Source organism: Eulemur rufifrons, chromosome 9 (genome assembly GCF_041146395.1).
Source record: "Eulemur rufifrons isolate Redbay chromosome 9, OSU_ERuf_1, whole genome shotgun sequence".
Classification (NCBI taxonomy): domain Eukaryota; kingdom Metazoa; phylum Chordata; class Mammalia; order Primates; family Lemuridae; genus Eulemur; species Eulemur rufifrons.
Genome location: NC_090991.1, coordinates 29,628,076 through 29,654,558, shown reverse-complemented (window position 1 = coordinate 29,654,558; position 26,483 = coordinate 29,628,076). Strand labels below are relative to the sequence as shown.

Sequence of the window (26,483 nt, the reverse complement as noted above, 5' to 3'; positions counted from 1 at the left end):
GAATAGAGTTTGAAAAGATCATTTAGTCCTCCTCTTCCGCTCTCTCCTTAGGCTGATTATGCAGAAAGAGTTCTCACACCCTAGTGAGGAAAGCGTCAGCAAGTTTTGTGCTGAATTTTATTAGTGCACAGAATGAAGTCCGTTGTATATTATTGACTTTAAGCAAAACAAATCAAAGTACCCGAGCCCAGATCATTCCCCCAGCATTGTATAAATGCCCAGAGACAACTGCTGGTGAAATCCTACATTCTCATTTTCAGTCTGGGTCATGGGATAACAGCAGTGTAAGAAAGAACATTTAAGCTGGCTTCTCGAATGTCTGGCTATCAGAGTTCAAGGAAATGACCCCACAATTTGACTGGGAATAAAAGAATTCCAACTGTAAAAATACCGAGTTTTGTATCTGTTGAGAAGAAAAATGCGTAAAAGGAATGTTAGCTTTTCCTCTCCCTTTTAATTGAGTACTAGTGTGATATCTATTTGCAAAAAATAATGACAAGTAGATAGAGGACTGTCAACCACCAAATAACCTATAGAAATATTTTTACCATGTTATTCTTTTAATATATTATAGCTGGTAGCTTTCCAGATGAGTGACTTCTAGCTAGAAATAACTCATGTCTAATTATGTCAACATTTTAACTTTTGAATTTGAGACATACGAAACATGTAAAATCTTTTACCTTATGTGTGTGTGTGTGTGTGTGTGTGTGTGTGTATCATCTGCTCTTTTTCTCCTCAATGATGGTGTTTGTAACCAGGTGGTTAAAAAATCAAGTCACAGGTCCAAAATCATGTCTGTTAATACAGTATTTATGCAAGTCTAATATTAAGGAGTGTTTAGATGACAATTCAGAAAAATCTATACAGTTTTTTAAATTATTTTTTTATAAATTATTTTTTATATTTGAAATACTGTGTTGTTTGGTTATTTATAGGTCACAACCATCTCTCAGTATAATAGATTCATTTTTCATAGGAAAATTAGATACTGGTTCTTTTAAAATTGGCACTGTAGTTCAGACCTACAAATTAACTTGTAAAATCGTAAATCTAACATAAAATGTCTCTAAAATAGACTGCTTTGTGTTTAAGCCTAGAAATTATTTCAGTTCGTTTTAAAAGAGCACTGCTCTGGATAATGTACAAATTGAGATGTTGGGGACATTTTTTTCTTTTTTTTTGTTCTTCAAAGTTAGGCAAAAGTATTATTTGATCGTTTTAATATTGGTTGTTGGCAATGCAAACAAGAGTTATGGAAATGGAAGCAACACAACAATGGTTATAGACGTAGGCTCTCACATCAGATTACTTGTATTCAAATCGTGACTGCACTATTTATTAGCAGTGTGACAATGGCAAGTTATTTAAACCTCTTTATCCCTGTTTCCTCTATAAAATGAGGTTAATAACAGTACCTATCTCAAACGGTTGCTGCAAGAGTACAATGAGTTAATAATATGTGTAAAATACCTAGAATGTCAGGCACATGGAAAGCTCTATGTAAACATTTGATAAATAGTTTATAGTTAGTGCACAATTCTTTACATCTTTAAAAACTGATATCAGTTTCATGTAATCATCTATTAGACAAAACAGTGTTTCTATCCTTTGATTTTTGGAACTTCCTATTAGGACCATGGAGCTAAGAGATAGGTAACTACAGTGGTATGCTGGCGCTGGATTGTATTGGCTTGAATATTGAGCTGATTGTCAAACATAGTTATTAAAAATAAAATGTTTTAAATGAAAATTAAATTATATTAAAAGAAAAAGTAATAAATACTAAAAACTAACATTCCCTAATCATTCCAACATTTTACTATTATCTTTGTCCTTGAGGTTATTTACATCTATTGTATCTGGGAATACTACATCACGGTGTATTGATGCCAGATTAATAGCTTTAATCAGTCATAGTAGAGTGTTTGCACTACATATATTAACAAATGTTACAAATCAAGGCTTTCCCTGCACCCAAGAGCCAGTTGTTAAACATTTGCTAGCACACTGCTGAATAAGGATCAGAGTGACCAACTAGTTTCTGTTATTCTTTTGCTTAATGTTATCATGAGTGAAACAGACTATATAATTTCCTGTATTGAGAGAAGGTTGTAAAAAATGTGCCTATACCTTAATGGAAGTTTCCCCTGTAGATAATTTAAAAGCTTTTCCTATGTTAAGTATCCAAATCACTCTATATCACTAGAACCATAAGCAATGAAGAAGGAACTGTAATTTGCATTACAATTAATAATAATGGTCTTCTTTTGTATATAATTGTGTAGTTATATATTATCAAATAAGAGTCTCTTGATAACTCCGTAAGCTAGCAGGATAGCCATTATCATAACTACTGTACACATAAGAAAGTCACGACTCCGTAAGATTATTACTTTCCTATGGTTATTCAACTTGCAATTGAAGAACATTACATATAGATTATAATTTTCTGACTGCAAATCAAGTGAAAATTCCACTTATGTGAATAATGTCATATTCTGTAGTGAAGCCTTATTAATGGTGAATTAGAGATATCTCTCTCTCCCTCCTTCCCTCCCTTGCTCTCCTCTTCTTCTGAGGATATTTATTGTATGCTAAAAGTTAAATGTATTTGAGTTTTTGTAACAATTATACTAACAAGTATTTTTCAAATAAATCTGGCTCTGTTTGAGGTAATATTGATGGTATTGTCTTTGTTGGTTTTATTCTCAGAATTCTCATTCCCCAGATTTCTGCCTATTCCAGCCCCTGCCATCATCCATGGGAATCCACCACTGTCAGATTTCAGTTCTCTTTTGCCAGTGACATTTTTTCCCACTTTACCGTGGTCCTCCACTCCACCACAAATCTTGGCATCAACAGAAACTGGTTCAAACACCCCACTTTCTCACTCAAACCTCCCATCTTTCCAGCTCACTCCATGGTTTAGGATCTCTTATCATGCCACCTCTCCATTTTCTCTATTCTTCAGCCTCCGCTGTTATTTTTACTTGTCTTTTAAGTAAAGCTCATTTAGCTTAAGGTCTGTGGTCCATTATTCCAATCATTCTGACAAATTCCCTCAACTCCCTTGGTGCTCTCTCCTTCTATCACACCATTTAACAAGATTCTAGACCTCAACAAACTCAGTCACCCTCCTTCTGTGTAATATACACAAGCAGATGAGCATTACTAGAGTTATACAACCTAAGTAGCTGGATTTCACTAGATCTTTTAATGTATAAATTACAATTATTTAAAGGCCAATATTTTGTCCATCTCTGGATCTGGTTGTGTTAGTGGTTTTATCTTTTTTTTCTTTTCCTATCGCTTTTCTATGTGTTTCATAATTTCATTGAATGCCATTCATTGACCATAGGAAATTGTGGAGGCTGGGATAAATAATATTTAAATCGAGAAATGAGCATGTCTCTCTCTTGGGCTGTTGTGTGGGAGGTTGATTCTGTCTCATTTGTAGTTGGGCTAGGTTTGTATTTTTTTTTTTTTTGTCTCTATACCTTGAGTTCACCACAAACTTCAAATTTCTCCAGTGGTGATCTGCCCTGCCACTCTCTTGTGCTTAAGTGAGGTCTGGAGTGCTGGAGGTTTTCTTAGTATTCCTATTCTATCCTCAGCTAGCAGCAGGCTCTCCACACCTGCATCACAGTGGCTGCTTAATGTTGGCACTCTTGCCCTCTCCCAGCTGTAGAAGGCTGTTGCTTCTCACTCAGTGCAAGGTTAGTAGTGGTTTTGGAGGGTAGGGGAGAGGGTCCTGGTTTTCCTACTCCAGTCTCCATTTTAGACAGGCCCTGTGCACTTGAGTCTCAGAGGTGGGACTTTCTCAGCCTCCCTGCCACTTCCCAGTGGCAAACAATCCTACCTCCTACTCGGTGCTCAGGTGGGCTTCCTTCCCCTCTCCTTGTGGAAGTCAAACTCTGCTTTGTATTAGTGCAGGATTCTGAATTTGAACTTGCCCCCCAATGACAGGTCACTTTTTACCTAATGTCACTGCAGGGTGAAGATGTCAGGTTTTCTACTCCTCTCCTCCCCCCACAAAAAACAAATGAGTCTGTGCTCTGCCAAGGGAAAAAGAATTTGTGTGCCTCATCTTTCCCCAGAGGGGCTTCGCATCCTTTGGAATTCGGTTCACCTGAGGAGCAGCTCAAGTGAGGAACTAAGTCTCTGAAGAACATACACACAAAAAAGAATTTTTTTTTTTTATTTTAGATTATGTGGCTTTTCCTCCATATATGGTGGGACCAACAATCTGTTGCAGCTTTCTTCATCTTAAACAGATGCAGATCTCCTGCTTCACTTTTTAAGAAACTTCCAAACAGTTTTAACATGACCCGTAAAGCCTTGCATAGACATATTTACCTGCCTCTCCAGCTAAATCTTATATCATCCTCTCCCTCCCTCACTTGCTCCAGCAACAATGATCTTCTCTCAGCTTTTCAAATGTGCCAAGCTCTTCCCCATCCCAGAGCCTTTGCAGATGCCGTTCACTCTACCTAGCGTGTTCTTCCCCATGTCTGTGCCTGGCTAAGTCCAGCTCCTCCAGAGATCCTTCCTTGACCCTGCACACACACCTCCCCATCCAAATTGGTATATGCTCATTTAATCAGCCCCCATTGATGGTTATTTATATTATTTTCAATCTTTTGTTTTTACAATTAACAACCTTGTACATGAAGCTTACCTAGAGGATAAGTCCCTAGAAGAATTGCTGGATTTCACTGTGCATGGAGACACTTCAGCATAGAGGTAGAGTCTGGGCTCTGCCATCTGCCCGCTGTGTGACCTTGGGCAAGCTATTTAAACCTCTGTGCCTCCGTTCCTTCATTTTCTAAATGAGGATAATAGCAGTACTTTTCAGAGAGTCATTGTGGGGAATAGAGGCCTGGTACACCTATGGTGCTTAGAACAGTGTCTAGCACCTAACCACTCAATAAATATCAACTCTTATTATTACTAGAATTTAAGGTTTTAGATATTAATAGATATTGACAAGTTTCTCCTTATAAATATGTTTTATACTTTTATACCTTCATTAGTATGAGAATGATTATCTCTTCACACCCTTAAACTACTTTTTAATCTTTGCTAATCTGATGGGTGAATATGTCATGTCATAATAGTTTCATTTCTATTTCTCTTATTAAGAGTGAAGTTAAGCATATTTTCCCATGTTTAAGTGCATTTGTATTTCTTGTGTCCTAAATATTTCATATGTTTTTCCTATTTTGTTGTCATTGATTTTTTTATTGATTTTTAAGGAGTTCTTTATGTATTAGGGAGTTTAGCCTTTGTGCTGTGAGTTATCGTTTCATTGTATTCCATACTTTTCCTTCATAGTACTTATTCCTAATCTTAATGATGTCTTTGTTTATGATTTTTTTAAAGCTCTAGAAGATCAAGGTCCATGTGTTTTTGTTTATCATTGTATATTGGGCGTCTAGTAAAATGCTGACCAGATAACAAATAATCAATAAATGTTAATGAATAAATACACGGGCCAAATATGACAAAGAGAATCTTTGGTATGCAAATAGACCGAATAATTGAAAACAAAACTATTTGTATGGAAACGTGACAAGTTTGGTTTTGGATATGTTGAGTTTTAGGTGACAGCCAGTGTTCTAAGCTGAATATGTTTAAGACTGTTACTTTGGCAAGATACTCATGCAGATTTTGGAGTCAGCATCGTAAAGTTGTTGATTGGAAACAGATGATCTCTGATGGAAAGACTGTTATGTGAGGGTTCATAGACAAACACTTCCAATCAGAAACAAATTACAGGTGGTTATAGTTGTCATAACAGTTTTAAAAAATATATGAAAAGAAAAGGAAAAATAGAAGCATTATATTCACAAATGTAAAGATATGGAAAATATAGAAATATTTTAGTATTTGGAATAATAATTATTGAAATGTATTTAGATAAAGTTATAATTACATCCAAATCACTTATTATAAAGAAATGAAAGCCTTCCCTAATGGAAAACTGAGTCTATCATAATTATATAACCTTGTGGAAATCAAGTGTTCTTTTTGTATAAAATAAGCTATTTGTGTTTTCCAGTTTATAATTGGAGGGCAATTGTGTTTTCTATTACTATCACTGAATGATTAAGTACTTTCAGTTTAGTCTTGAGGTCTGTCTTTTACAGATTATATTAACTGCATGAAAAATAAGCAACTATTCAATCTCCTAAAAAGAAACATTTTCTCAGAACAGGGAATATATCCTAATATAAACTATATATATATATATATATATATATATATACACATATATATAAATTCAATACACAGGGATATCTTTATGGCTATAGTCCTTAAATAACCATTGTGACTTAAATACTTATGAATTAGTAACTTTATAAGTCTGTCGTGAAGCTATAATTCTTGTTTAATAATTGTAAGGAAATAATTAAGGCAGAAATTCTATTCTGATGGCACAAGGGATATGGTAATCCGATGTCAATCTCAATTTTCAAATGATCCTGTGGATTAAAAGATACTATCTTTAAAGTATACATTTTTCTTTCCTTTTCATTAAAAAATATCTATGAATTAAGAAATTAGAAGATAGATATAATTGTGCTGGCCAAACAGATAAGTCACTTAGCAGACAAAAAGTCATACTAGAATAACTTTCTCCTTAACTTTTAGCTATCTTTGCTTATTGATCAGAAATCTTGATATTTCTGAACATTTTTGTCATGAAAGCAAAGTTCTTATGTGTAGTCATCAGATTCTTCCCTGCAGGTGATGGACTTGTGAGTGATGAATGAAGTGATCTGTAAAAAAGATACCAAAAGTGTGAAGACAGAAAATAAATCCACTTGAACTGATGGTGCAGCAGCAGTTTATCATGGCCTGTCTGGCTGAGCATGTGTCGGCCGCGGACACTAGAGGAGATGGACGTGGGGAGTCACCTTAGGGGCTCCTGAGAATCCAGTCATTTGCTTATGCTGAGTTCTCAGAAGTGCTTCTTTTCTGCTTAGAATAGGAACATTTATTCACAAAGAGAGAATAGAAAGAAAATAATTGTGGAATTTTGCCCAAGGTCTTATCTTATACAACTTTTGTTAAAAGACTGGAAATAAATATACAACAAAGCTTTTTTGTTTGTTTGTTTTGTTTTTCTTAATTGTGAAATAAATCAACATTCTTCGAGCTGCTGCTCAAAGAATATTCTCTAATAAACAAATGTTGATAGAGTAAGGTTTTATTTCATTCAGAAAGTTACTCTTCCTGCACTTTTGCTCTGCCCCTCGCCAAGACTTAGGGAAATAAAAGTCAGTGATTTTTTTGTTAAAGCTCACTTACTTTCCAAAGAAGTTGTCTACCTGATCCATGGTAAGCCGGTGTCAAAGAACTGATCCAAAAGGTCAATTAAAATCCTTAGCAATACTCAGGGAGAGAGTGGAGGGGTGGAAACCATTGTGTTCTAGAGGGATACCAACCCAAATCAGAACATAAGAGAATGTGGCTGCCTCAACATAGGGCTGATCTCTTGAAATGATCAGGGCCAAAATGTACTCATTTACAGAAATATAGCCAAATATCGCTTGCTTACGTCAATCCACATCTCTTTATAGCTAACTACTCTCAATCCCATTACAGAAATGAAAGCTAAGTTTAGCAAATTGTTTGGCCGTTTATGTTTAGTGCACAAAATTCTTAATTAACAAAGTAAAATGCCACAATCCATTGTAAATCACTTTGCTAAACTTTCAAACTTAATAAGGAATTTTGTCTTGTCCAAAAGCTACTTTCAAACCCCTGCTGATCTGGCACTCATGTATGATTCCCTGTGGAGCTTAGTGAAAGAATGTAAAGGGAGCCAATTAAAGACACTTTGAGCCAGAATAGACAAGCAGAGGCCATCTTGTCCATCCTTCTGCCTCCAGGCAAAAACCATCCGCTGCAACACAAATTTTTGCTTGAATCCTGCTGACAAAAATGCTCACCACATGTAAATGACAAGTCATAATCCAGTTATTGCAACTAAAGCAGATTGTTAACTGCTCAAGACTTATTTATTGTGTTCTAAAGATGCTGAGTCTGAAAGCTTATCTGAATTGTCTTAATTCTCCATTTCTAAAAAATTATTTTGTACAAGAAATGTACTTAAAATACTTGTAAAGATGGGGGAGGTTTGTGTCCAGGAAATAAATTTATCTGCATCATCTTATTAAATGTATTTTTGGTTTCCTTTCACTCTAGGTTTACCTTATGGGTGGGAGGAAGCTTACACAGCAGATGGAATCAAGTACTTCATCAAGTAAGTACAAGCGTCTCAACCAAGTAAGCAATTTTCTTCACATCTGGAGAGAACCTGGAAGTTGCAGAATAATCAGCAAAACCAAGAAACCTTCTTGGAGGTTACAAAAATTAGTAACAAGAAATGAAGCCTCACCATTTTCAATTCATGTGATTTAAATGCTAATATCGGATATCATGTGGGGAAAAACCTGGTAATAATTTCCAGGGTAACATCAAAAAATGGGAACAGGAGCATCATTTGAACTTAAATGCTGACTGCCTGAATTCACTTTCTGGCTAATAGTATTAATATTTATGAAAACTTAGTTTCTAATGAAAAATCCATTTTATATGTCTTAAAAGTTCTTAACAATAATATTAATAGTAATCAACATTTTTTAATGCTTTACAATGCACACAGTTCATTCATTCTGCAAATATTTTTTGAGCATTTGCTGTTGCCAGGCAATGTTCTATGCCCTGGAGATATAGTGGTGAAAAATATAGACTAGTTCCCTGATATCATAGAATTTACATAATAGTGAGGAAAAACAGATAATAAATAACTTAATAGATAAATAAGACAGTATATAAACAAACCTTATCTCAGTGGATTCTCAGAACAACCCCTGGAGGTACGTGTAGCTATCATTTTTCCTACTTTGTAGATGAAGAAAATAAGAGCCTTGAGTAGTTGCCAGAAAATCCACTGCTGCTAAATTACCAAGCCAGAACTAGAGTCAAGGTCTTCTGACCCCAAGACCTTTCTACTGCACTAGACTGTCACTGATAGAGACCTATCTTTGAAAGCCTGAACAGGAATATATTTTCTAGCTGTGGGACTGGTAAGTTTTACCCTGGACAAAGCAGGCTGATATACTTCTATTATGTTCTGGGTAACTCCTTTCCTGTCAGAATTGGCATTATGAGTACACAAAGGGGAATCCCAACAGACTCCTAAGATCCTAGGAGACTCCCTTGTATATTATACCTGGTGTGCATTTGGGGAGGAAAAGGGAGACATGACATTGCTGGCCTTTCAGATGTGCAGATATTTTGCAAAGCAATATCCAGATTCTTGATTCCCAAACCCTGTGACTTTACACAGGTTCCTATATCGCTCTTAACCTCAGTTTTGTCATCATAAGATAAGGGGACTATTACCTACTTCATAAAGCTGTTAAATGTTAAGCACCTACAATAAAACTTTGAACACAGTAGATACCAAATAAATAGTCATCATTAATTTACAGTATGGAGAAACCATCATTACAGGAAAAAAAAAAAAACATGAAAAATCACATGAGCATTGGAAAGATTGAGAATGCAAAAGCTTCGTATTTGAAAAGATTTAAGAAAAAACTAGGGATAAACCTGGCAAAGTGTTCTCATGGTATATTTTTTCCTGATGGTCTCTAGCAAAAAGTGATTAATAAAGCGAAGGTTTATAACATGTGAAGGAGAAAGGAACTTTTGGAGCAGAGGACCCAGGAATTCCATGTGCAGATTACATTTAATACCACACTATTCACTTCCAGAATCTTCTCTCTACTGGAAAGAAACTTGCTCTCTGATATACTGAGTTAATCATAGTTCCTGTTTGAATCGCTGTACTATAAGAATAGCAGAAAGATGAAAAATTACATTCAAATTTGGGTTGGGTTTCTTTCTCTCTTTTTGACATTAACTTTTAATTGATAAAGGAAAAGATGGTGGAGGAATGAGCATTTACTGAGCACTAGCTGGTGCTTAACAGTCAGGATATGCTAGGTGTATTTTTCTATGCATTGTATCCTTTAATCCTCTTAACAGTGTGAAAAGTAGGTGTCACTGTGCTATTAGGATGGTATTATGATGGTAGTGGGCTGCATCTTGCCCCCAGCCATGCCTGTCTCCTAGAGGGTTCCCAAAAGAAATGCATGATCAAAAGAAGGAAAACTAGCACTAATTATTAACTGGGGTTCTACATTCAAAGGCCTTTGAAAAATGTTAATAAAGAGGGCCGGACCCTTTGGAGAACTCCTTTACCTAAGCTTAGCAGTCTGTCAGTATAAGCTAAATGTCACAACTAGTTAGTGCTTTCTGAGAAAAGGATACTAAGGGCACAATTGCCCGTAGCAAAGAAAAAAGAGTGAGCAAGAGATGGCCAGCCAGAGAGTCTGTTTGTCTCATTGCCTGGTTCCCAGTGGTTTTAGCCACTGTTCCTTGCAGAGTGGAACAATAGCTTTGGGCTGGACTCTTACTACAAGAGAAAACAGCATCCAAGGAGAGGAGACTAAAGAGAATCAACAAGCCCCTTGGCGACCCTGAGACCTAACTCACAGTGCCTGTGGAAGGAATAGAAAAATATGCTACATTTATCCTGTCCCCTTTGCTCCTCTCAGAAATATACCTCACAGGGTGTGTTTGGAAGCCCATCAGTCCTCTTCCTTGACCTTAACCTTGATGCAGAAGGAAAACAGAAAGAGATGATGAGATAAATTTGTTCCCCAAAGAGCAATGGTGGGCATCCTTGTCTATCCATTATGCTTGGAGAAAGTGTTACAGAAGCTAAACTCATCAAGGTCATACTGTAGTAAAACTGCAGAGCCAAGATACAGATGCAGGGTTGTCTGGCTTCAAAGCCACCACCCACACGCAACAATGCTGCACCACCTTCGCCTCCTTATGTTAGTGTAGTATGCTGACTTGTGACAAGAAAGACATTTTAAACAGATCTTGATTTAGGTAGAACTCTACACTTTATCCATTTTAAAATAGCAGAATAGAAACTTAGTCCTAAGAATAAGTAGTTATCTCCTGGCAATTAGAAAGGTCAAAGAGTAAAAATAAGAAAATCTAACAATATAGCAGTGCTTCCTTTTACCCAGCCTCATGGAGTACTGGGGTATTTGCCTCAGTTAGGTTTTTTGTTAGAACTTAATCCCATTCAAGCATCAAGACTTAGTTTTGTTTAACTGTTCTTGATGAAAGTCTTACTTTAATATGTGTTACATACTTCCCTGTTTTCTTATACGGAGGCCACTGAACAAAATCCTCAAGAACATCTGTCATGATACATAATACGGTAAGTTCTCCAGGGGATGTTAAGCTGTATAAACCAGAGTAGAGATAAAGCTGTCGTCTCTCGCTCCTCTCAGTGTGCCTGTCCGTCTTCTCCTGTTCCCATTCTCCTTTTTTTCTCTACACCCTCTTCCCCAAGAGTTTCTTATTTGAAGAGGACAGGATGCCAGATAATCAGGCTAATTTGAGTTGCTTGCAAATGGTTCTTGACTGTGGATCCGCAGGGGTGCTTATGTGAGTCAAGTACATAAGTTCTGGTGCAGGTGAATTTGATTACAGGAAGGCTATCTGGTGTAAGGAAAGAAGAGCATGGGCTTTGGACTTGGAGAAACTTTGATCAAAATGCTGGTGTCTCCACAGATTAGCTGAACAACCTTAGGCACATTTACATAACCTCTCTGGGCTTTAATCTCCACATTTATAAAATGGAAAGTATATTAGCACTTCATAAGGTTCCTGTCCAGAATGAATGAGCTTATGTATGTAAAGAGCCTACCATAGCATCTGGCCCAAAAAAGACACTTTCAGCAAAGGTTAGCCATCTTCACTCCCTCCCCTTGCTCTAACATTTTGGTGGGGGTTTCTTATGGCTCCTAGCTGCATTCAGTTAGGCATTGTTGCCAGGTGAGTAAAGTTTGCATAAGCAAACACCTGTGTCTTTTGGGACCTATTTATTAAATAGTTTTGGGTGTTCTTTGAATTTTTTTAATCTTAATCCTCTTACTACCCCAACTAAAATTTTGAGCCTGGATAGCATGTGTTAGCTTTTGAGGTGAGAATGGTTCATTTGCCAAGTGGATCATACTGTGAAGGCAAGAAATAACAAGTAATAAACTCAGATCTTTGTTTCTCTCACCTCTACTTAAAAAGAATAGTGACTGAAGTCACCTTCCCAGAACACCTGAGGAGGTGACAGTCTGTATACATATAACCTCTTCCCTGAAATTGGCATCTGTCATTGTCTTCCCAGAAATTGAATTGTTACATCTGATGGAAGCCAAGCCTCAGGCAAGGGAATAACTGCCAGTGCTGTCCCAAGAGAGACCAGACAAACATAGTCCTTCCTCATTGAATATTTTTATCCATCCACATGTCCATTGCACATCTTTGTCGTCTACTTAAGTTCTGATGTAAGAGAAGAAAGCATTTTACCTGGTGTAAACAAATTTAATTAGTATTGGCATTGCTAGTGCCAGTGTTTCGTAGAATTAATAAACATGTCTGTGTGTGCCTATGTGTATATATCAATGTATGTATTCATGTATGCATGTGGGCAAGGTTACTCATTTGCTATCTATATGTCTGTGTGTGTGTGTGTGTGTGTGTGTGTGTAAAATGTATCAGTGCATTGTAGGAAATTTTTTCTTTTTTTTCCTGAGAAGGACGGCTGCAGCACTCTTAAATTTAATGACAAAATGTCTGTTATCATGAGGATGCTATAAATGAAATTATCTGATTAACCTGACCATTTTTCCACCCAATTTTTTATCTTCACTTTGAAATGGTACACTAGTACAGATTTATAGTAGCTTTTGGTATGATTCCACTTTAAAAGTTCATACACTTCATATGTATGTTATATAGCATAACAAAATTATGAGAGTTATCAAGTTTGTTAGTAAAACTGAATTTAAATTTTATAAATTAGATATAGCTTCTAATTGCTTTCATTGAACTCTCTTATCTCTCTATTGAAAGATTCAGATTCACTGTGTTCAATGATCATACTTGTATTAATTCTCTACTTCTGCATAATAAGTTCTCCAAATGTTTACAGCTTAAAACAGCATTTATTTTCTCACTCAGTTTCAGAGCATCAAGAATCCAGGTGTGGCTTCACTGACTTATTCTGGATCTCTCTCTGAGTCTCCTGGAGTTGTGGTGAAGCTGTTAGCAGGGCCAGGAATTGAACAGTGGCTTAGTGGGCTGGCCAGAATATTTGTTCCAATTCACTCCTGAGGCTGTTGGCAGGAGGCTTTAGCTCCTCTCCACATCACAGACACACAGGGCTGCTCACGATACAGCAGCTGCCTTCCCCCAAAGCCAGGGACAAGAGAGACAAAGACAAGAGCTGCAGTGTCTTTTATAACCAGTCTCAGGAGCGACTGATCCACCATCACTTGTGTCATATGCTATTGGTCACACAGACCAATGCTGGTACAGTGTAGGAGGCCACTACACAAGAGTGTGAATACCAGGAGCTGCGGATCACTGGGAGCCATCCTAGAGGATGCTGCCAGATGCTATTTCACAATGTGGGTTAGAATATATGTAATATAGATACATAATCCAGACATCTATATAAACAATACAAAATTTCAATGCTTGCTTTGAATATTCCATTATACTGTTAGTGATTTTTTTTCAAATAGATAAAATCATTTGTTTTTAAAAAGTTACTTAAACTTGGCTTATAATTCTCCATGCATTCATTTAGGTTGATATGTCTTTATATCGGATCCTAAAATCTGAGATATTGTTCCTCGTGTTATAAATCCTGTTCTTCATTACATAGGAAGTATTATAAGGACATTACAAATGCATATCAGTAGAACCTGGGGAAGTCTGCCTGACTTTTGAATAGAAAAAAAGTTTCTGTCTAGAGCAAGGAAGGCAAATAGATTTCAACTCACACTAACTCTTTCAGTTAATAATGGCTATCTCATGTGTTATTTTGAAAAAAATCCTGATGCCATATTCAACTTCACTGACATATGCCTTGATCAATTAGAGATGTCTACCATGGTGCAGGGGTGGAGAGAAGTAACATACAGGACACATGCCACATCTTTGCAATCCTGGTCTTCTAGAGCATATTGCTAACACAGGAACTCTGCCATTATGAACAGTAATAATGCAACTATTATGTTGGAATAACAAAATAAATAATGAGACCCCCTCCAAAGTTCTTATGAGATGTTCAGTATTTGAGAGCTTTGCTTTTATGACTCTAAAGCATAACTAATTTCCAGTAGACATGATTTTTCTCATTTATCTCCAGTCTGATTTCATTAATAACTGAAAGTGACTGTCTTGTACTTGGGGTAGGACAGCCAGTTAGGTCGTTCCCAGGTAGGAAAGAATGGAGCATAGCCTATATGTGAATAAAATTTATCATTGTCAGCCAACTCTATTAATTAAAAGCTTCAGTTATGTTGTATTATCTCATTTATAAACTAAAGAAAAAGAAAACACAAGAGAAGAATTTGAGGTTATGATTTCTTAGCTCCTAACTTAATTTTCAAGCAGAACCTATCTTAGGTAATTCTAATGTAATTAGAAATTAGGGAGATTGGAGAGAGGAGGGTGGAGAGGAAGGGATGGTTTCTGAATTGGAAATAAAAAGCCACTTACTTTTGGCTTTTCCTAAATCTTTGGCAGATTATTTTAGCTTCACTTTAGTGGGCACTATTCAGAGCCCTCGCTCTGAAGATCTCATTAATTTGGCTGCTTTGATTTATTCTACATGAGCGAGAAAATGTAAACTGACAAACTAATAAGGTCTAAGGCTCACTTGATGAGGTGTTAGGGCAATTTCTATGCAACAGATTCCAGATTAGATAAGGAGAATGCACATAGGCACCTCACTATATTTTACATGTGTAAGAATACTGAAGGAGCCTTTCATTCTTAATGAGACTATAATGACGAAACCAACAGGGGACTTAAAAAAGTAAATATGGAGCTTTTTAATATTTTGCCCCCAAACACTTCTTAGCTATGAATATGTTGTAAGGTATTGAAATCACTAGATTGGATTTCAAAGCTGTAACCATCTATGTGATAGCTGGTTAAGAATATTCATTACCTAGTACAGTGCCTAGTATTCATAGGGACTAAATAAATATCTATCAAATGAATGAATACTATTGTTGGAAATCTGGGGAAGAAATTGATAGGAAAAAAATAAGGGCTTTAGCCTCAGACAGACCTGGGTTCTAATGTTCATGCCACCACTTTTGAGTGCAACCTTAGTAGTAGTAAGTTATTTTAATATCCTATACCCCCATTCTCATTCTAAAACAAGCATAATAATTTCTATCTCCCCAGATTGTTTTGAGAATTGAATGAAATTAGAGGTGTAAAGCCCCTGGCAAAATACCTGGCACATGGTGAGTGCCTAACAGATGTTATTCATAGTTCCCCCTGCCTCCCCTCATTTCATACTATTGCTGTTTGCCAATGGAGGAGTTTTAAATGACAGCATTTGCACAGCTGAAAATAGAAACCAGTAGCCAAAACCTACCCTTATGCCACTCTCTGACCAGTCAAAAGCCCTGTGATAGGAGCAGAGAGGTTGCATTGATCATGAGCCTGAGACAGCTTGCTTGAGATTTTCTATAAATACCTACAAAGAGGTGTAGGAATATGAAGTGCTGTATGAGAAATTGTCATTTAAATGAAAGGCCAGCCAGCTGGCTTGGGTTATTCAGAATGGCAAAGCCCACTGAAATGAATAAAACATCCAGATCTAGATATACAACATCAAACTCTTTCCCCCTCCCTGCTGTTTAACCAGTGACAGGTATAACGTAGGCATGAGGCATGTTTTTCAGCATTTCATTAGGGCGTTAGGATATTAACAGCAAATCCTTTGGGATTGAATAAAGTACTTTGAAATTCATCACGTTCCTGGCGTTTTACTTTTATTTAGCCAGACAGAGAATTCTCTCTGCCTCTAGTACCCTTTATTTAGATTTATTAACAAATATTAACTTTTTGGTCAAACCAACTTCCCTCCCAAATTTGGTTGCTGTATTAGTCTTCTAGGGCTGCCATCACAAAACACCACAAACTGAGTGGCTTAAACAACAGGAATTTATTTTCTCAGTCCAGATACCCCAAGTCCAAGTTCAAGGTGCTGTCGGGGTTGGTTACTGGTGAGGCCTCTTTTCCTGGCTTCTAGATGGCTGCTCTCTCTCTCTGTCCTCACATGGCCTCTTCTCTGTGTGCCCACAGAGCCAGAGAGATCTCTGGTATCTCTTCCTCTTCTTACAAGGACACCAGTTCCATCAGAACAATGTCCCAAACCCATGACCTGATCTAATACCAATTCCCTCCCCAGAGTCCCAATCTCCAAATACAGCCACATTGAGAGTTAGGCTTCAGCGTATGAATTTGAGAGGGCCATAGTTCAGTCCATACAGTTGCTTTTTTCTTAAATTACTTTCCATGAGATCTCTAGCAACTTCTTTTTTATCATATAATAGATTATCTCCATTATAATGTCATATTAATTTTTCATCCTATACAGTGACCAAATTTCAGGCAAATGACAAGAATTAATCCAAATTAGTGCTTTTTCTTTAGGCCCAAGTCTTTGTGGAAGAAGCAGCTGAGGGGACCGGGGAGTATGGTCAACAGAATAAAGTCCCTCCAACGATGTCCACATTCTAATTCCCAGCACCTGTGAATATGTTAAGTTACATGATAAAGGGAATTAAGGTTGTAGGTGGAATTAAGGTTGCTGATCAACTAACCTTAAATTAGGGAGCATAGCCTGGGTTATCCAGGTGGGCCCAATCTAATCGAATGCATTCTAAACAGTAGAAGGGAGAGGCAGAAGAAGAGAGTCAGAGAAAGAGATGACAATGGAAGCAGAATCCAAGATATGGCTTTGAATATGGCTTTAAAGATGGGAGCCATGAGCCAAAGAGGGTGGGTGGGCTGGAAAAGCAAAGGTACAGATTCTCCCCTAGAGCTAAAGAAACAGACCCTTGCCAACACTTTGATTTTAGCTCAATAAGACCCATGTGGGACTTCTGAACTATAGAACTGTAAGGTGGTAAATTTGTGTTGTTTTAAGTCACTAAATTTGCGGTAATTTGTTATTGCAATAGAGAACTAACACAGAGTTAGAGGTGGGCATGGTGGGGAGAGGACAATGGTTAGGTGTACCCGGAATGTGTCAGACATGGACCTGGAGGATTTGTGCATGTTAACTCTTAATAAACTATTGAGACAGGTATTAATATTACGTGCTTTATAGATTAGGAAACTGAGACTCAGAGTTTAAGTAACGTTCTCAGAGACATACAGGTAATGCAATTAGTACACGAGCAAGCTGGAATTTCAAACTGGGTCTGTGTGGTCTGTATGGAAGAATAATGACCCTGGTCTGTGTCTAAGTCCTAACTCTGCTACTGTGTGACTTAGCGCTATCCAAGCCTCTACGATTTCATCAGCTGTAAAAATTGAAGAGAAAAATCAGGCTCATAGGATTTGTTTGAAAAGCAAATTGGGGAATCAGTATCAAAGACTATTGTGAGGTACGGAATGCTTACCTGATATAAAGTCTTATCCAGCTGCCACACCTGGGATTTGAATAAGTTTACATATCACTCCAGCTATTTAGAAGTATTTATTTATTAACCACAATAAAAAATTGATCTAAAAAAAGAAATATTTATTTAGAAAATAAACTAGTCAAAATTATTAGAATTATCAAAATAATTCAATTACTACCTACCACCAAATATATGACTAGATCTTTGTAAGTTACTTGGATATGAGAATATTGGTGAGAAGGGCTAGTAGTGCTGGTTATTTAGTCACTTTGGAGCTATTTAAATCTTTTTTCCTGATAACATTCAATTTCTATACATGTATTTCTGAATCATTTAGGATAATCCTGGACTATCACATCTGAAGAATGTTTTTTTCTGATCCTCAATTATAATTAAACTTGTCTACCACTGTTGAATATTTTTACTCAGTGGTATAGCAATAGCATACACATCAGTGGACTGTATCCATGCATCAAACATTTATTGACCCCACTTGCTGTGAGCCTGACACTGGGGCTATAAGGATGAGTAGGTTTCTTCCCTGCCCTCCAGAAGCAAACAGCCTACTGGACTAAGATAGACATATTAAGAATTTGTTGTCACATGATATAAAAAGTATGGCTACTGGGGAAGCACAAAGCCTCTCACTCAGGCTTCACATAAGTACTTTTTGTTCATAGTTGTTCATATAACAAAATTTGTATGAATTTTATGGCAAGTACTTTTAAAAAGATATAATAGCTTTAGGCATATTATCTGTGATCAATGAATTAATCAGTCAACACATCTCCAATTAATTTCATCTTGTAAAGCTGAAGACCATCTTTCAGATCGTTTAATTCATCCAAGAGCCTTCCTATTAATACATATTGTTATTGAACCAACCCAGATAATAGAACCTCAAACAGAAATTTAACATAATGGTTAAACTCTCGGAACTCAGATTTGAATCTAGATCCTGTCCCTAACATGTACTAGTTTTATGACCTGGAGTAAGTTATTTCACCTTTCTCAGTATTAGTTTCCTCATATGTAGAATGAGAATGTAAGTATAATTCTTTCTCACTTTTAAAATATACTGAAGTTCTAAAAGACAGTTAAATCCATGTAGTCACAAGTCCAAGGTGGCACCATTAGGAACAATGGTTCATGAGAACTATAGAGGTTGATAGTGTATTTTTAATCTTATAATTTTTAACTATAATTGAAGGCTTTTACTTTATAACACTCTCAAGTGGCTTTAGCACTTATACATGATAGAGTCAGAAATAGTAACAAAAAAAACTAAAAACTTTAGAGATGGTCTCATAAGAAAACTCTCAAAGTCCCTTCCAGCCTTGTGATTTTACAAATTCTTCTATAACATAATGAATATACTTATACTTTTATATTTTTAGTGTAATCAGTTTAACTTTGATAGAAAAATAATATTATAATCAATATAAAATTGGGTAAAATTATGTCTAAATTTTAGTTTCTTTAAGGTTTTAAGAAATTAAGAAAAATATGTTTAGTCAGATGTTTATTAAATTTATTTTACTGGATAAATTAAGTAAAAAGCTCCTGTATGACTTATAATTGTTACTATTTTAATAAAAACATTAAAAATTAAAGTAGCTTCTATATTTCATACACTTCCACTCATAAGTGGGAATTTAATATGGAAACTGGCAATGGTCTTATCAACTTGTTTCTAATTAAATTTAATATTCATTAATCTAATTCTGAAAGAGGCTTTTGATTATTGACATATTTAAAGTAGCATGAAAATATATATTTATTACCTATTTGGTGTGTTTTAGAAAGGCAGGATTTTTGATGTATAAAAGTTGTACATTTACTGGGAAGGTAATAGTCATGGTTTCCTCTTGAAATACTCTCTTCTTGAGCGATTTAGAGTGACACTAACTGAAGTAACAAACCTGTTTTCAGTGGCTTAACACTCACAGGTCAATGCAGGGGTTCCTGGTTAATGGGTGTGGCTTTTCTTTGGGTGGTGATTTTAAGACCCAGGCTCCTTCTATCTCATGGCTCTACATTCCATAGGACCTCATAGTCTTCTGCATTCAGTTAGTAGATGAAGAGTGAGAGAAGGCACTCCAGCTTCTTAAAACCCCTGACCTGCAAAAGATAAACATCAATTCTGTCATCTTTCATTGGTAGAAACTAATCACATGCTCACATGAAGATATAAGGAGAACTGGGAAATGTAGTCTTTGCCTAGGTAGCTGCCTCCTAATAACAACTCTATGGTATGGAATGGAGAACAAATTTTTGGTAGACAACGCCAAAGAGTATTATGAGAAAGTACAAGTATACCAACTATACAATCCTATATATTTAATAATTGTTTATTAGTACCCAATAGTTCATTGTATATGTATCAGTGTCAGTAGTTCTTTGTTTTTTCTATATTTTTTTTGTCCTATCATGATCAATTGTTAAGAGTTGCCCAGGGCTATAATCTGTGACTACAGAGCTGTTTCTTTCTTTGAAAAATTAATTACATCAGCTTTGGACCTGGCATGTTTTAGCATCATGCACTAATCAACAGCAATCCAGGCCTGTATATATAATTTGAAAAAATATAATTCATATTTTCCATATTTTTTCCTCAGAAATTTTTAGTGTTCATCTTTTGTAAGTCTAGTAACAGCAATATTTCCCAATATTATGCATTAGAAATGTATTACTATAGCTTTAGATTCTCATAATGTTATTTGATATCTGAGACCTAAAGATTTTTTAATTAATTGGATTTTTAAGATTTTCAAAAGATTATCTGATTTTTTACAGAAAGTACCATAAATATATAACAAAAACAAAATTTGTCCTCAAGACTGTAGACATTTGGATGAGATCCTCCTGATATTCAATCAGAGCCTCACTGGATTTCTAAATGCCTAATTATAAAATGCTCAAAGTATTCTGTGATATTTACAAAGTTCATTAATGGAACATAGTTATGTTGATTTTAGGGGCATATTTCCAAAGTTATGTAAGAGAGGACTCTTTATATATCAGTGAGGACAAAATGCCTGTAATTTTCTCTTAAACATATTTTGGAATGGATACTTCATATTACTAATCTGTAGTTATTCTCATAACCAGTGTTTGTGACAAGATTACATGCTGTCTTATCATGATTTGATTACTGCTTTGTAATTTTATTAACATGGTTTGCTTTGTGTTCTTACCTTCTATTAATAATTTGTGTTCAGTTGGGATTATTTTTAAGTGCAAATCTTTAATTGCCATTACTACTTGCAGTTTATGACCAGTTGTAAAATTTTCCAGTGATTCAAAGTTACTGATGCCTGAAACAAATTATGTTAACATATTATTTACTTATTTGTCTTTGTTTTCTCATTCATATGAATACTATATACATAAGATTATTCCCCCCTCCAAAAAAAATAACATTGGAAGTTAATTACTTTGGGCTCATCACTCTGCAGTGTTATCTTAAACATAATAAAATAGTGCATGCAAGTCTTGCTGAATTTGCAAGGATATATAAATAGTGCCGTCTACAATGGAAGATTAACAAAAGAACCTCTTTCATCAGCACCGACAGTTATTAAGAATGAATTTCTACAAAACTAGTGCACTTTTTGTCTTTAAAACACTTTTTGCTTAACAGGCTGTCCTAAATTTTTATTTTGAAAGAAAGCATTTTGCTCCTTTAGCTAGGAGGTAAGAAACATAAGGAGAGTAATTATAATGGGATTTAAATAATTCACTTACATTTCTTTGCCAATAAAATAAAGCATGTTCTCTTAGTTTTTTTGTAAGCTCTAAAATATGTCTTTCAATTTACTAATATTATTTTGAAAAAACACAGAATACCATCATCTTCCCAGATCGAATATTATTGTTTTCCAACAACAGATTTGGCAAACATTCAGAGGCAAATAGTATTATGCTTTTTAGATTTTCAAATATATCTGAACTGCTGTTGATGGCTTTCCAAATCAGGTCAGATGCACTGTCTCTGCAGGAACATTTGCCAGAGGTACTGTATGTTCAAATGGAAGATTTTCATGTTTCATAGTCAGCTTCATTTATTTTCCAGACCTCTAAATTTTTTATACTAAGTAGCAATGTCTCCCTTTATGAACCATGGGGTCTTTATTAATTAAACAGAGTCAACAAGGCTGATTTATTCTCTCTCCTAGAATTACCAACCACACAAATCAGAGACGAAATATTTTCAATACTCAAATGTTCTCCAAGCCAGTAAATCTGGGATTATCTCATCATACCGATTATGTCAAAGCTCTTTAGCCACAGTGCTCACTAGGACATAAAATTGAATGGTATACACACAAATAGCCACATTCCAGAATCATAGGAAGAATTCCAAGTTTTTCTTACAATAATCAGAAAGCCCTAATTATCAATAAAACTAGCCATGATTATTTATTGAGTATCTGCTCCCTGCCAGGTACTTTGCATGAATTACCTGAGTTTCAGAAACGCTGTGTCCCATTGATTCTGGATGTTTTTAACAAAGACCCAGATCTGAAATGTGTACTTGAAGCACAGAACACAGCTCTCTCTTAGCTCAGTTGTACTTTTTCTAGTAAGTAGCTATTGTAATTGCATGTTTGATGTTTAGGGATGTGGGTGTTTTTAGGCATATATAAAAAAGCATATTGTGACTATTATATTAACCAAATTATAAGATTAATCAAAGTTTATGATATTACTATTATATTTGGAATAAGATCATATGTTGATTCGTTTTTTAAAAGTGCTTAATGAATGAAGGTTACTGGCAAGGATGACTTTCTGGTAGAACTTTCTGATATTCATTGTTCAGAGTCTATAACTATGTTTTTTTCTTAAACATTTGTTTTTTATTATTTTAAATTAGAAATGTCATGGAATGACCTTATATAAGCAGTTATATTTCAAGCATGAGAATATTTATAAAAAGTCAAATAGCAAACCATGCACCTGAACTTATTTCTCAGGTAACTGTTCTTGTTTTTCCTTTTTCCCATCCTTCCCAGTTGTGGAACATTATAGGGGAGGGAGGATTTGAAATAATTTAAATTACAGTCTCTTCTTTGGACTAATATATTATAAATGTGCTGATAAACATTAAGGTATATATACATCAAGATTTTAAAACAAGCAAAGCTGTCTCATGCAGCTTTTTCCATTTATTTTAAACACATACTTTGTGCAGGACAATGTGTCCTCATTTCACCTTGCAGTGGCATTCCAGCCTTCTTATGTTACACTCATTAGTATTTCTTTAAAACCACTTTCAAGTTAGGCAGTTGTCCAGATTTATAAAGGCTTTGAAATGAAGTTAACCTGTTCCGAATCAAATGCTCTGGTAAATTTGGTCTCCATAATCAGAAATTCCATTAAACCATTTTAAAGAGATAATAGTAATGTGGATTATTGTCAAGAGAATAATGATTCTTTTTACCACTCAACCACACTCTGAGGTTTTAAAACTATGAAGATGTCTGGGCCTTGTCACTTTCACCTTGATTCTTAAACAATTTGAACTCTTTCACTACATCATGAAACAACTAGTAATCATCTTCCATTGAAAGATACATTTTTAATATTTAAACAGAGGAGCAGAACAATTTGTGTAGGGGCATATGAACAAAATTTAGAGTGCAAGACTAAAAACATCCCAAACCAGTAATGACAATGGAACTGACCATTTGTACTAAGTCCAAAATTTTCAGTTATTATAATCAATAGCCAATCAGTTTGCCATTCAGCCAAACTGAATGCATTTTTGTGATAGTTCCCAAATTGTGTTCTATGGAACACTGACCCTACTTATGTTAACAGGGATATGTTAGTTTGAGTAATATGGCATACCCTTGGAGACTCATTGAGCACGCTAGAGTATTAAAAGCTCTCAGAAATCCCACGGTAAAGAAACCTATTTAACTATGTTTGATCTAGAGAATCTCAAACTTATTTGACCATAGAATTCTATTCTTCACATAAAATTTGTGAAAAGCTTTTGGGAACACACTTTGGAAAAGTATTATGTTATAATGTAGGAGGTAGTTTCAGATCCGCAGTCTTATGTGACCTTCGGAAGTTCTGACCTTCAGATACGCTTGATCTAAGACAGGATGCTGCTTCTCAGGTTGAATTTGGGTAGGAAAGAGGCTGGGGAAACTGATCAAGTGTGAATGAGGGCAGTGGGGTAAACCCAGGCTAGAAACAGTATCCAAGAAGAAGAAACAAATCTTTACCCTAGTTCCAGAAGCTAGCTATCTGGCACTTAGGATGGTGTTGGATTTAGGAGACTCATCCAGCTGAAGGCTAGGAGCAGGACACTAGGTGTGAGACATACTATCCACCAGGTAGGAGCACGATCTTGTGATGTTGTTTTGCCACTCCCTAGACATGCCCAATAACTGTTATACTTCCTTCCACATCTCTGCTTGTGTTCTTTCCCTGAAGCACCTTTCAGGATACTAGTTGTTTGTTCTGAGAACATGTCAGGTACCATAAATTGAGAGATAAGAAACATATTTCCTGCCCTCAAGGAGCTTCATATGTAGTAACAAGGCCTAAAAATAAACAGGCATTCATAATATAGTGTAATAAGAGAGAAGACTATAGGCACAGATTGGAGGAATCTTGAGGGAGATTTGGTTCTTTAGAATTAGTGTGAGTCAACTCCTCAGGGAGGAGGATTGTGGCAAAGAAGATATTGTTGAGGCAGGGAGAAAACCAAGGTATTTCATACTGTCGAGTGTGTATTTGATCCAGAAGGCGTTGGTTGGTAGTGAATTTTTAGCAAGTAAGTAATAGTGTATGATTTGTCATTTAGAACGTTCTCTTGGCTGGAGTGGAGGACAAATTAGAAAAGAACTAGAACAGAAGCAAGGAGACAAGCTATTTCAGTGACCCAGGCTATTGCATTGAAAAAGGAAAGGAAGACACTGAGTCCAGAGATGTCACAACTGGACAATCATAGGACTTGCTGACTGACTGAATATCAAGTAAGGAAGAGAGAGGAGTCAAAGATGCATTTGCTTGCATTCCTTTTTGCCAAAGAAGAAAGAGAGAAATGGTTTTCATTGAACCTTAAGACAAACCTAAGATTTGTTACAACTATCAAATCCAGTTCTAACTGCTTCCTATCACAGGGACTGCAGTAGGACGGAAGCAGTGTCACCAGGATCAGTACTTGCATGGATGGGTAGCAAGACAATCTTTCAGATTCTAATTGTATTCCTTGTTCTTCTCAAGTCACGTAACACAGACTACATCCTGGATCCATCCCGTGATGAGTGTCCTGAATCTGTCTTGCTCAGAGGAGAATGAAGAGGATTGCTCTAGAGAACCTCCCGACCAGAAAAGTTGATGGTTTTCTATAGGAAGCAGAGCTCCGTGGTCTTCTGGCGTCTCAGTCTACGTGGATGACGAGCAGAAACACATAACACCCAACTCTAGATGCAACAATCTAAAATAGGAATACAACATGCACTACTTAAAGTGTGAAATAGACTCTGGATTTAGGGCATTTTTGTAAAACTTTTTGGTATTACCATATACATTTAAAAGAGCAATTACCACTACAGTAGTTCTTTAAGAATAATCTAGTCATATTTTTTGAAATCACATATAATTTGATTTTATTATATATATACTTTTACATATATAATTAGATCTTTGTAATTTTATATGCAGTTCTTCATGTGGTATCAGACAATGATGATTTGTATAACTGATATATTGAAAAATTATGTGAGCATAGTGAAACACTTCATCTATTTGATATTTTACTAAACTTTTATATTCACATCTTAGGAAAGTGATCTTAGCAAGCATTTTAGGGTTTAAGGATAAGATTTAGACATCTATCTCATGAACTGCTGAATACATCTTACATCTTTACGGGGCTTTCTAATTTACAAAATGCTTTTCAGGCCTCATTTTATTTAAACCATACAACATGCCTCTGAGGCTGACCTAGTAGGTATTTTTATTCTTGTTTTTCAGTTGGGGAAATAGCGATTTAGAGACATGAAGCACCCTGTCCTGGGACTGATACTCACACCTAAGTCTTCTGATTCCGAGTCCAGTCCCCCTTCCCCAGCACCCTGCTGTTCCCACAGAGGGAGGTCACAGCCCAACATGCAGGGCACCATGGTTCTGTTGATGCAGCTGGCTCTACAGCTGTACATTCCACAGAGATTCAGAAGGTACTTCTTCACTCAAACATGGCCCCTCCATAACCCCACTGTTCTTCTCCTATAAACGCTTCCTCCTTCTGCACCCCCAAACCCTCACCAGGTAGAAGCACTGCCCAGTCATGTTGTTTTAACCAGCTTCTTTCAACAGCTCATATTTTTCTAAATTGAAGGGAGTAGTTTGCCTTGCTTAGGTTGCCCTTGCCAGAAGGAGCCTTTGAGAGGAGTTGATGAGAAGAGAAGTGTCTTTTTAAATATTACTTCTCTGCTTGAGATAAGATGGAAGCCTGGAGCCCAACTAAAGCAGCCCCCAACACTGCTGTGCAAAACTAGAGCTCCTTAGAATACAGTGTAAGAACCATCAATTGTAACCATTTTATAAATGAGTATGTATAGGAGTCCAGACAGTGAGTTCATGGCTGGGTCAAGATTAGACCTAGATCCTGAGTCTCCTGGTCTACTGAATTTTCATATGGTATAATACAGATATAAATGATGAATATGTGTATACGTTGTGCTCACCCACACATTCCTGACTGTAGCTAGGATTTATGATTTATTTCTTGAGTAATAATATAAAGTCAAATCCAGACTGATAGGTAGTCATTAGCCCTGAGAAAAGTTTCAGAATGGCTAGAGAGGACTTGTGTTTCTCCTGACAGCTACCTGAATATTAGGAAGCTTC

At 36.1% G+C, this 26,483-nt stretch overlaps 1 protein-coding gene across 1 annotated transcript in view; it reads left to right on the top strand.

Annotated features, from left to right (window-relative positions):
* The window catches only part of STXBP4 (syntaxin binding protein 4), a 140,360-nt gene extending 115,391 nt beyond the window's left edge, over positions 1 to 24,969 (top strand). The window contains exons 17-18 of the mRNA XM_069481164.1: positions 8,218 to 8,275; positions 24,855 to 24,969. Of these exons, the coding sequence (XP_069337265.1) occupies positions 8,218 to 8,275; positions 24,855 to 24,969 (173 nt within the window). The remainder of the gene's footprint in view (positions 1 to 8,217; positions 8,276 to 24,854) is intronic.
* Positions 24,970 to 26,483: the final 1,514 nt, after the last annotated feature.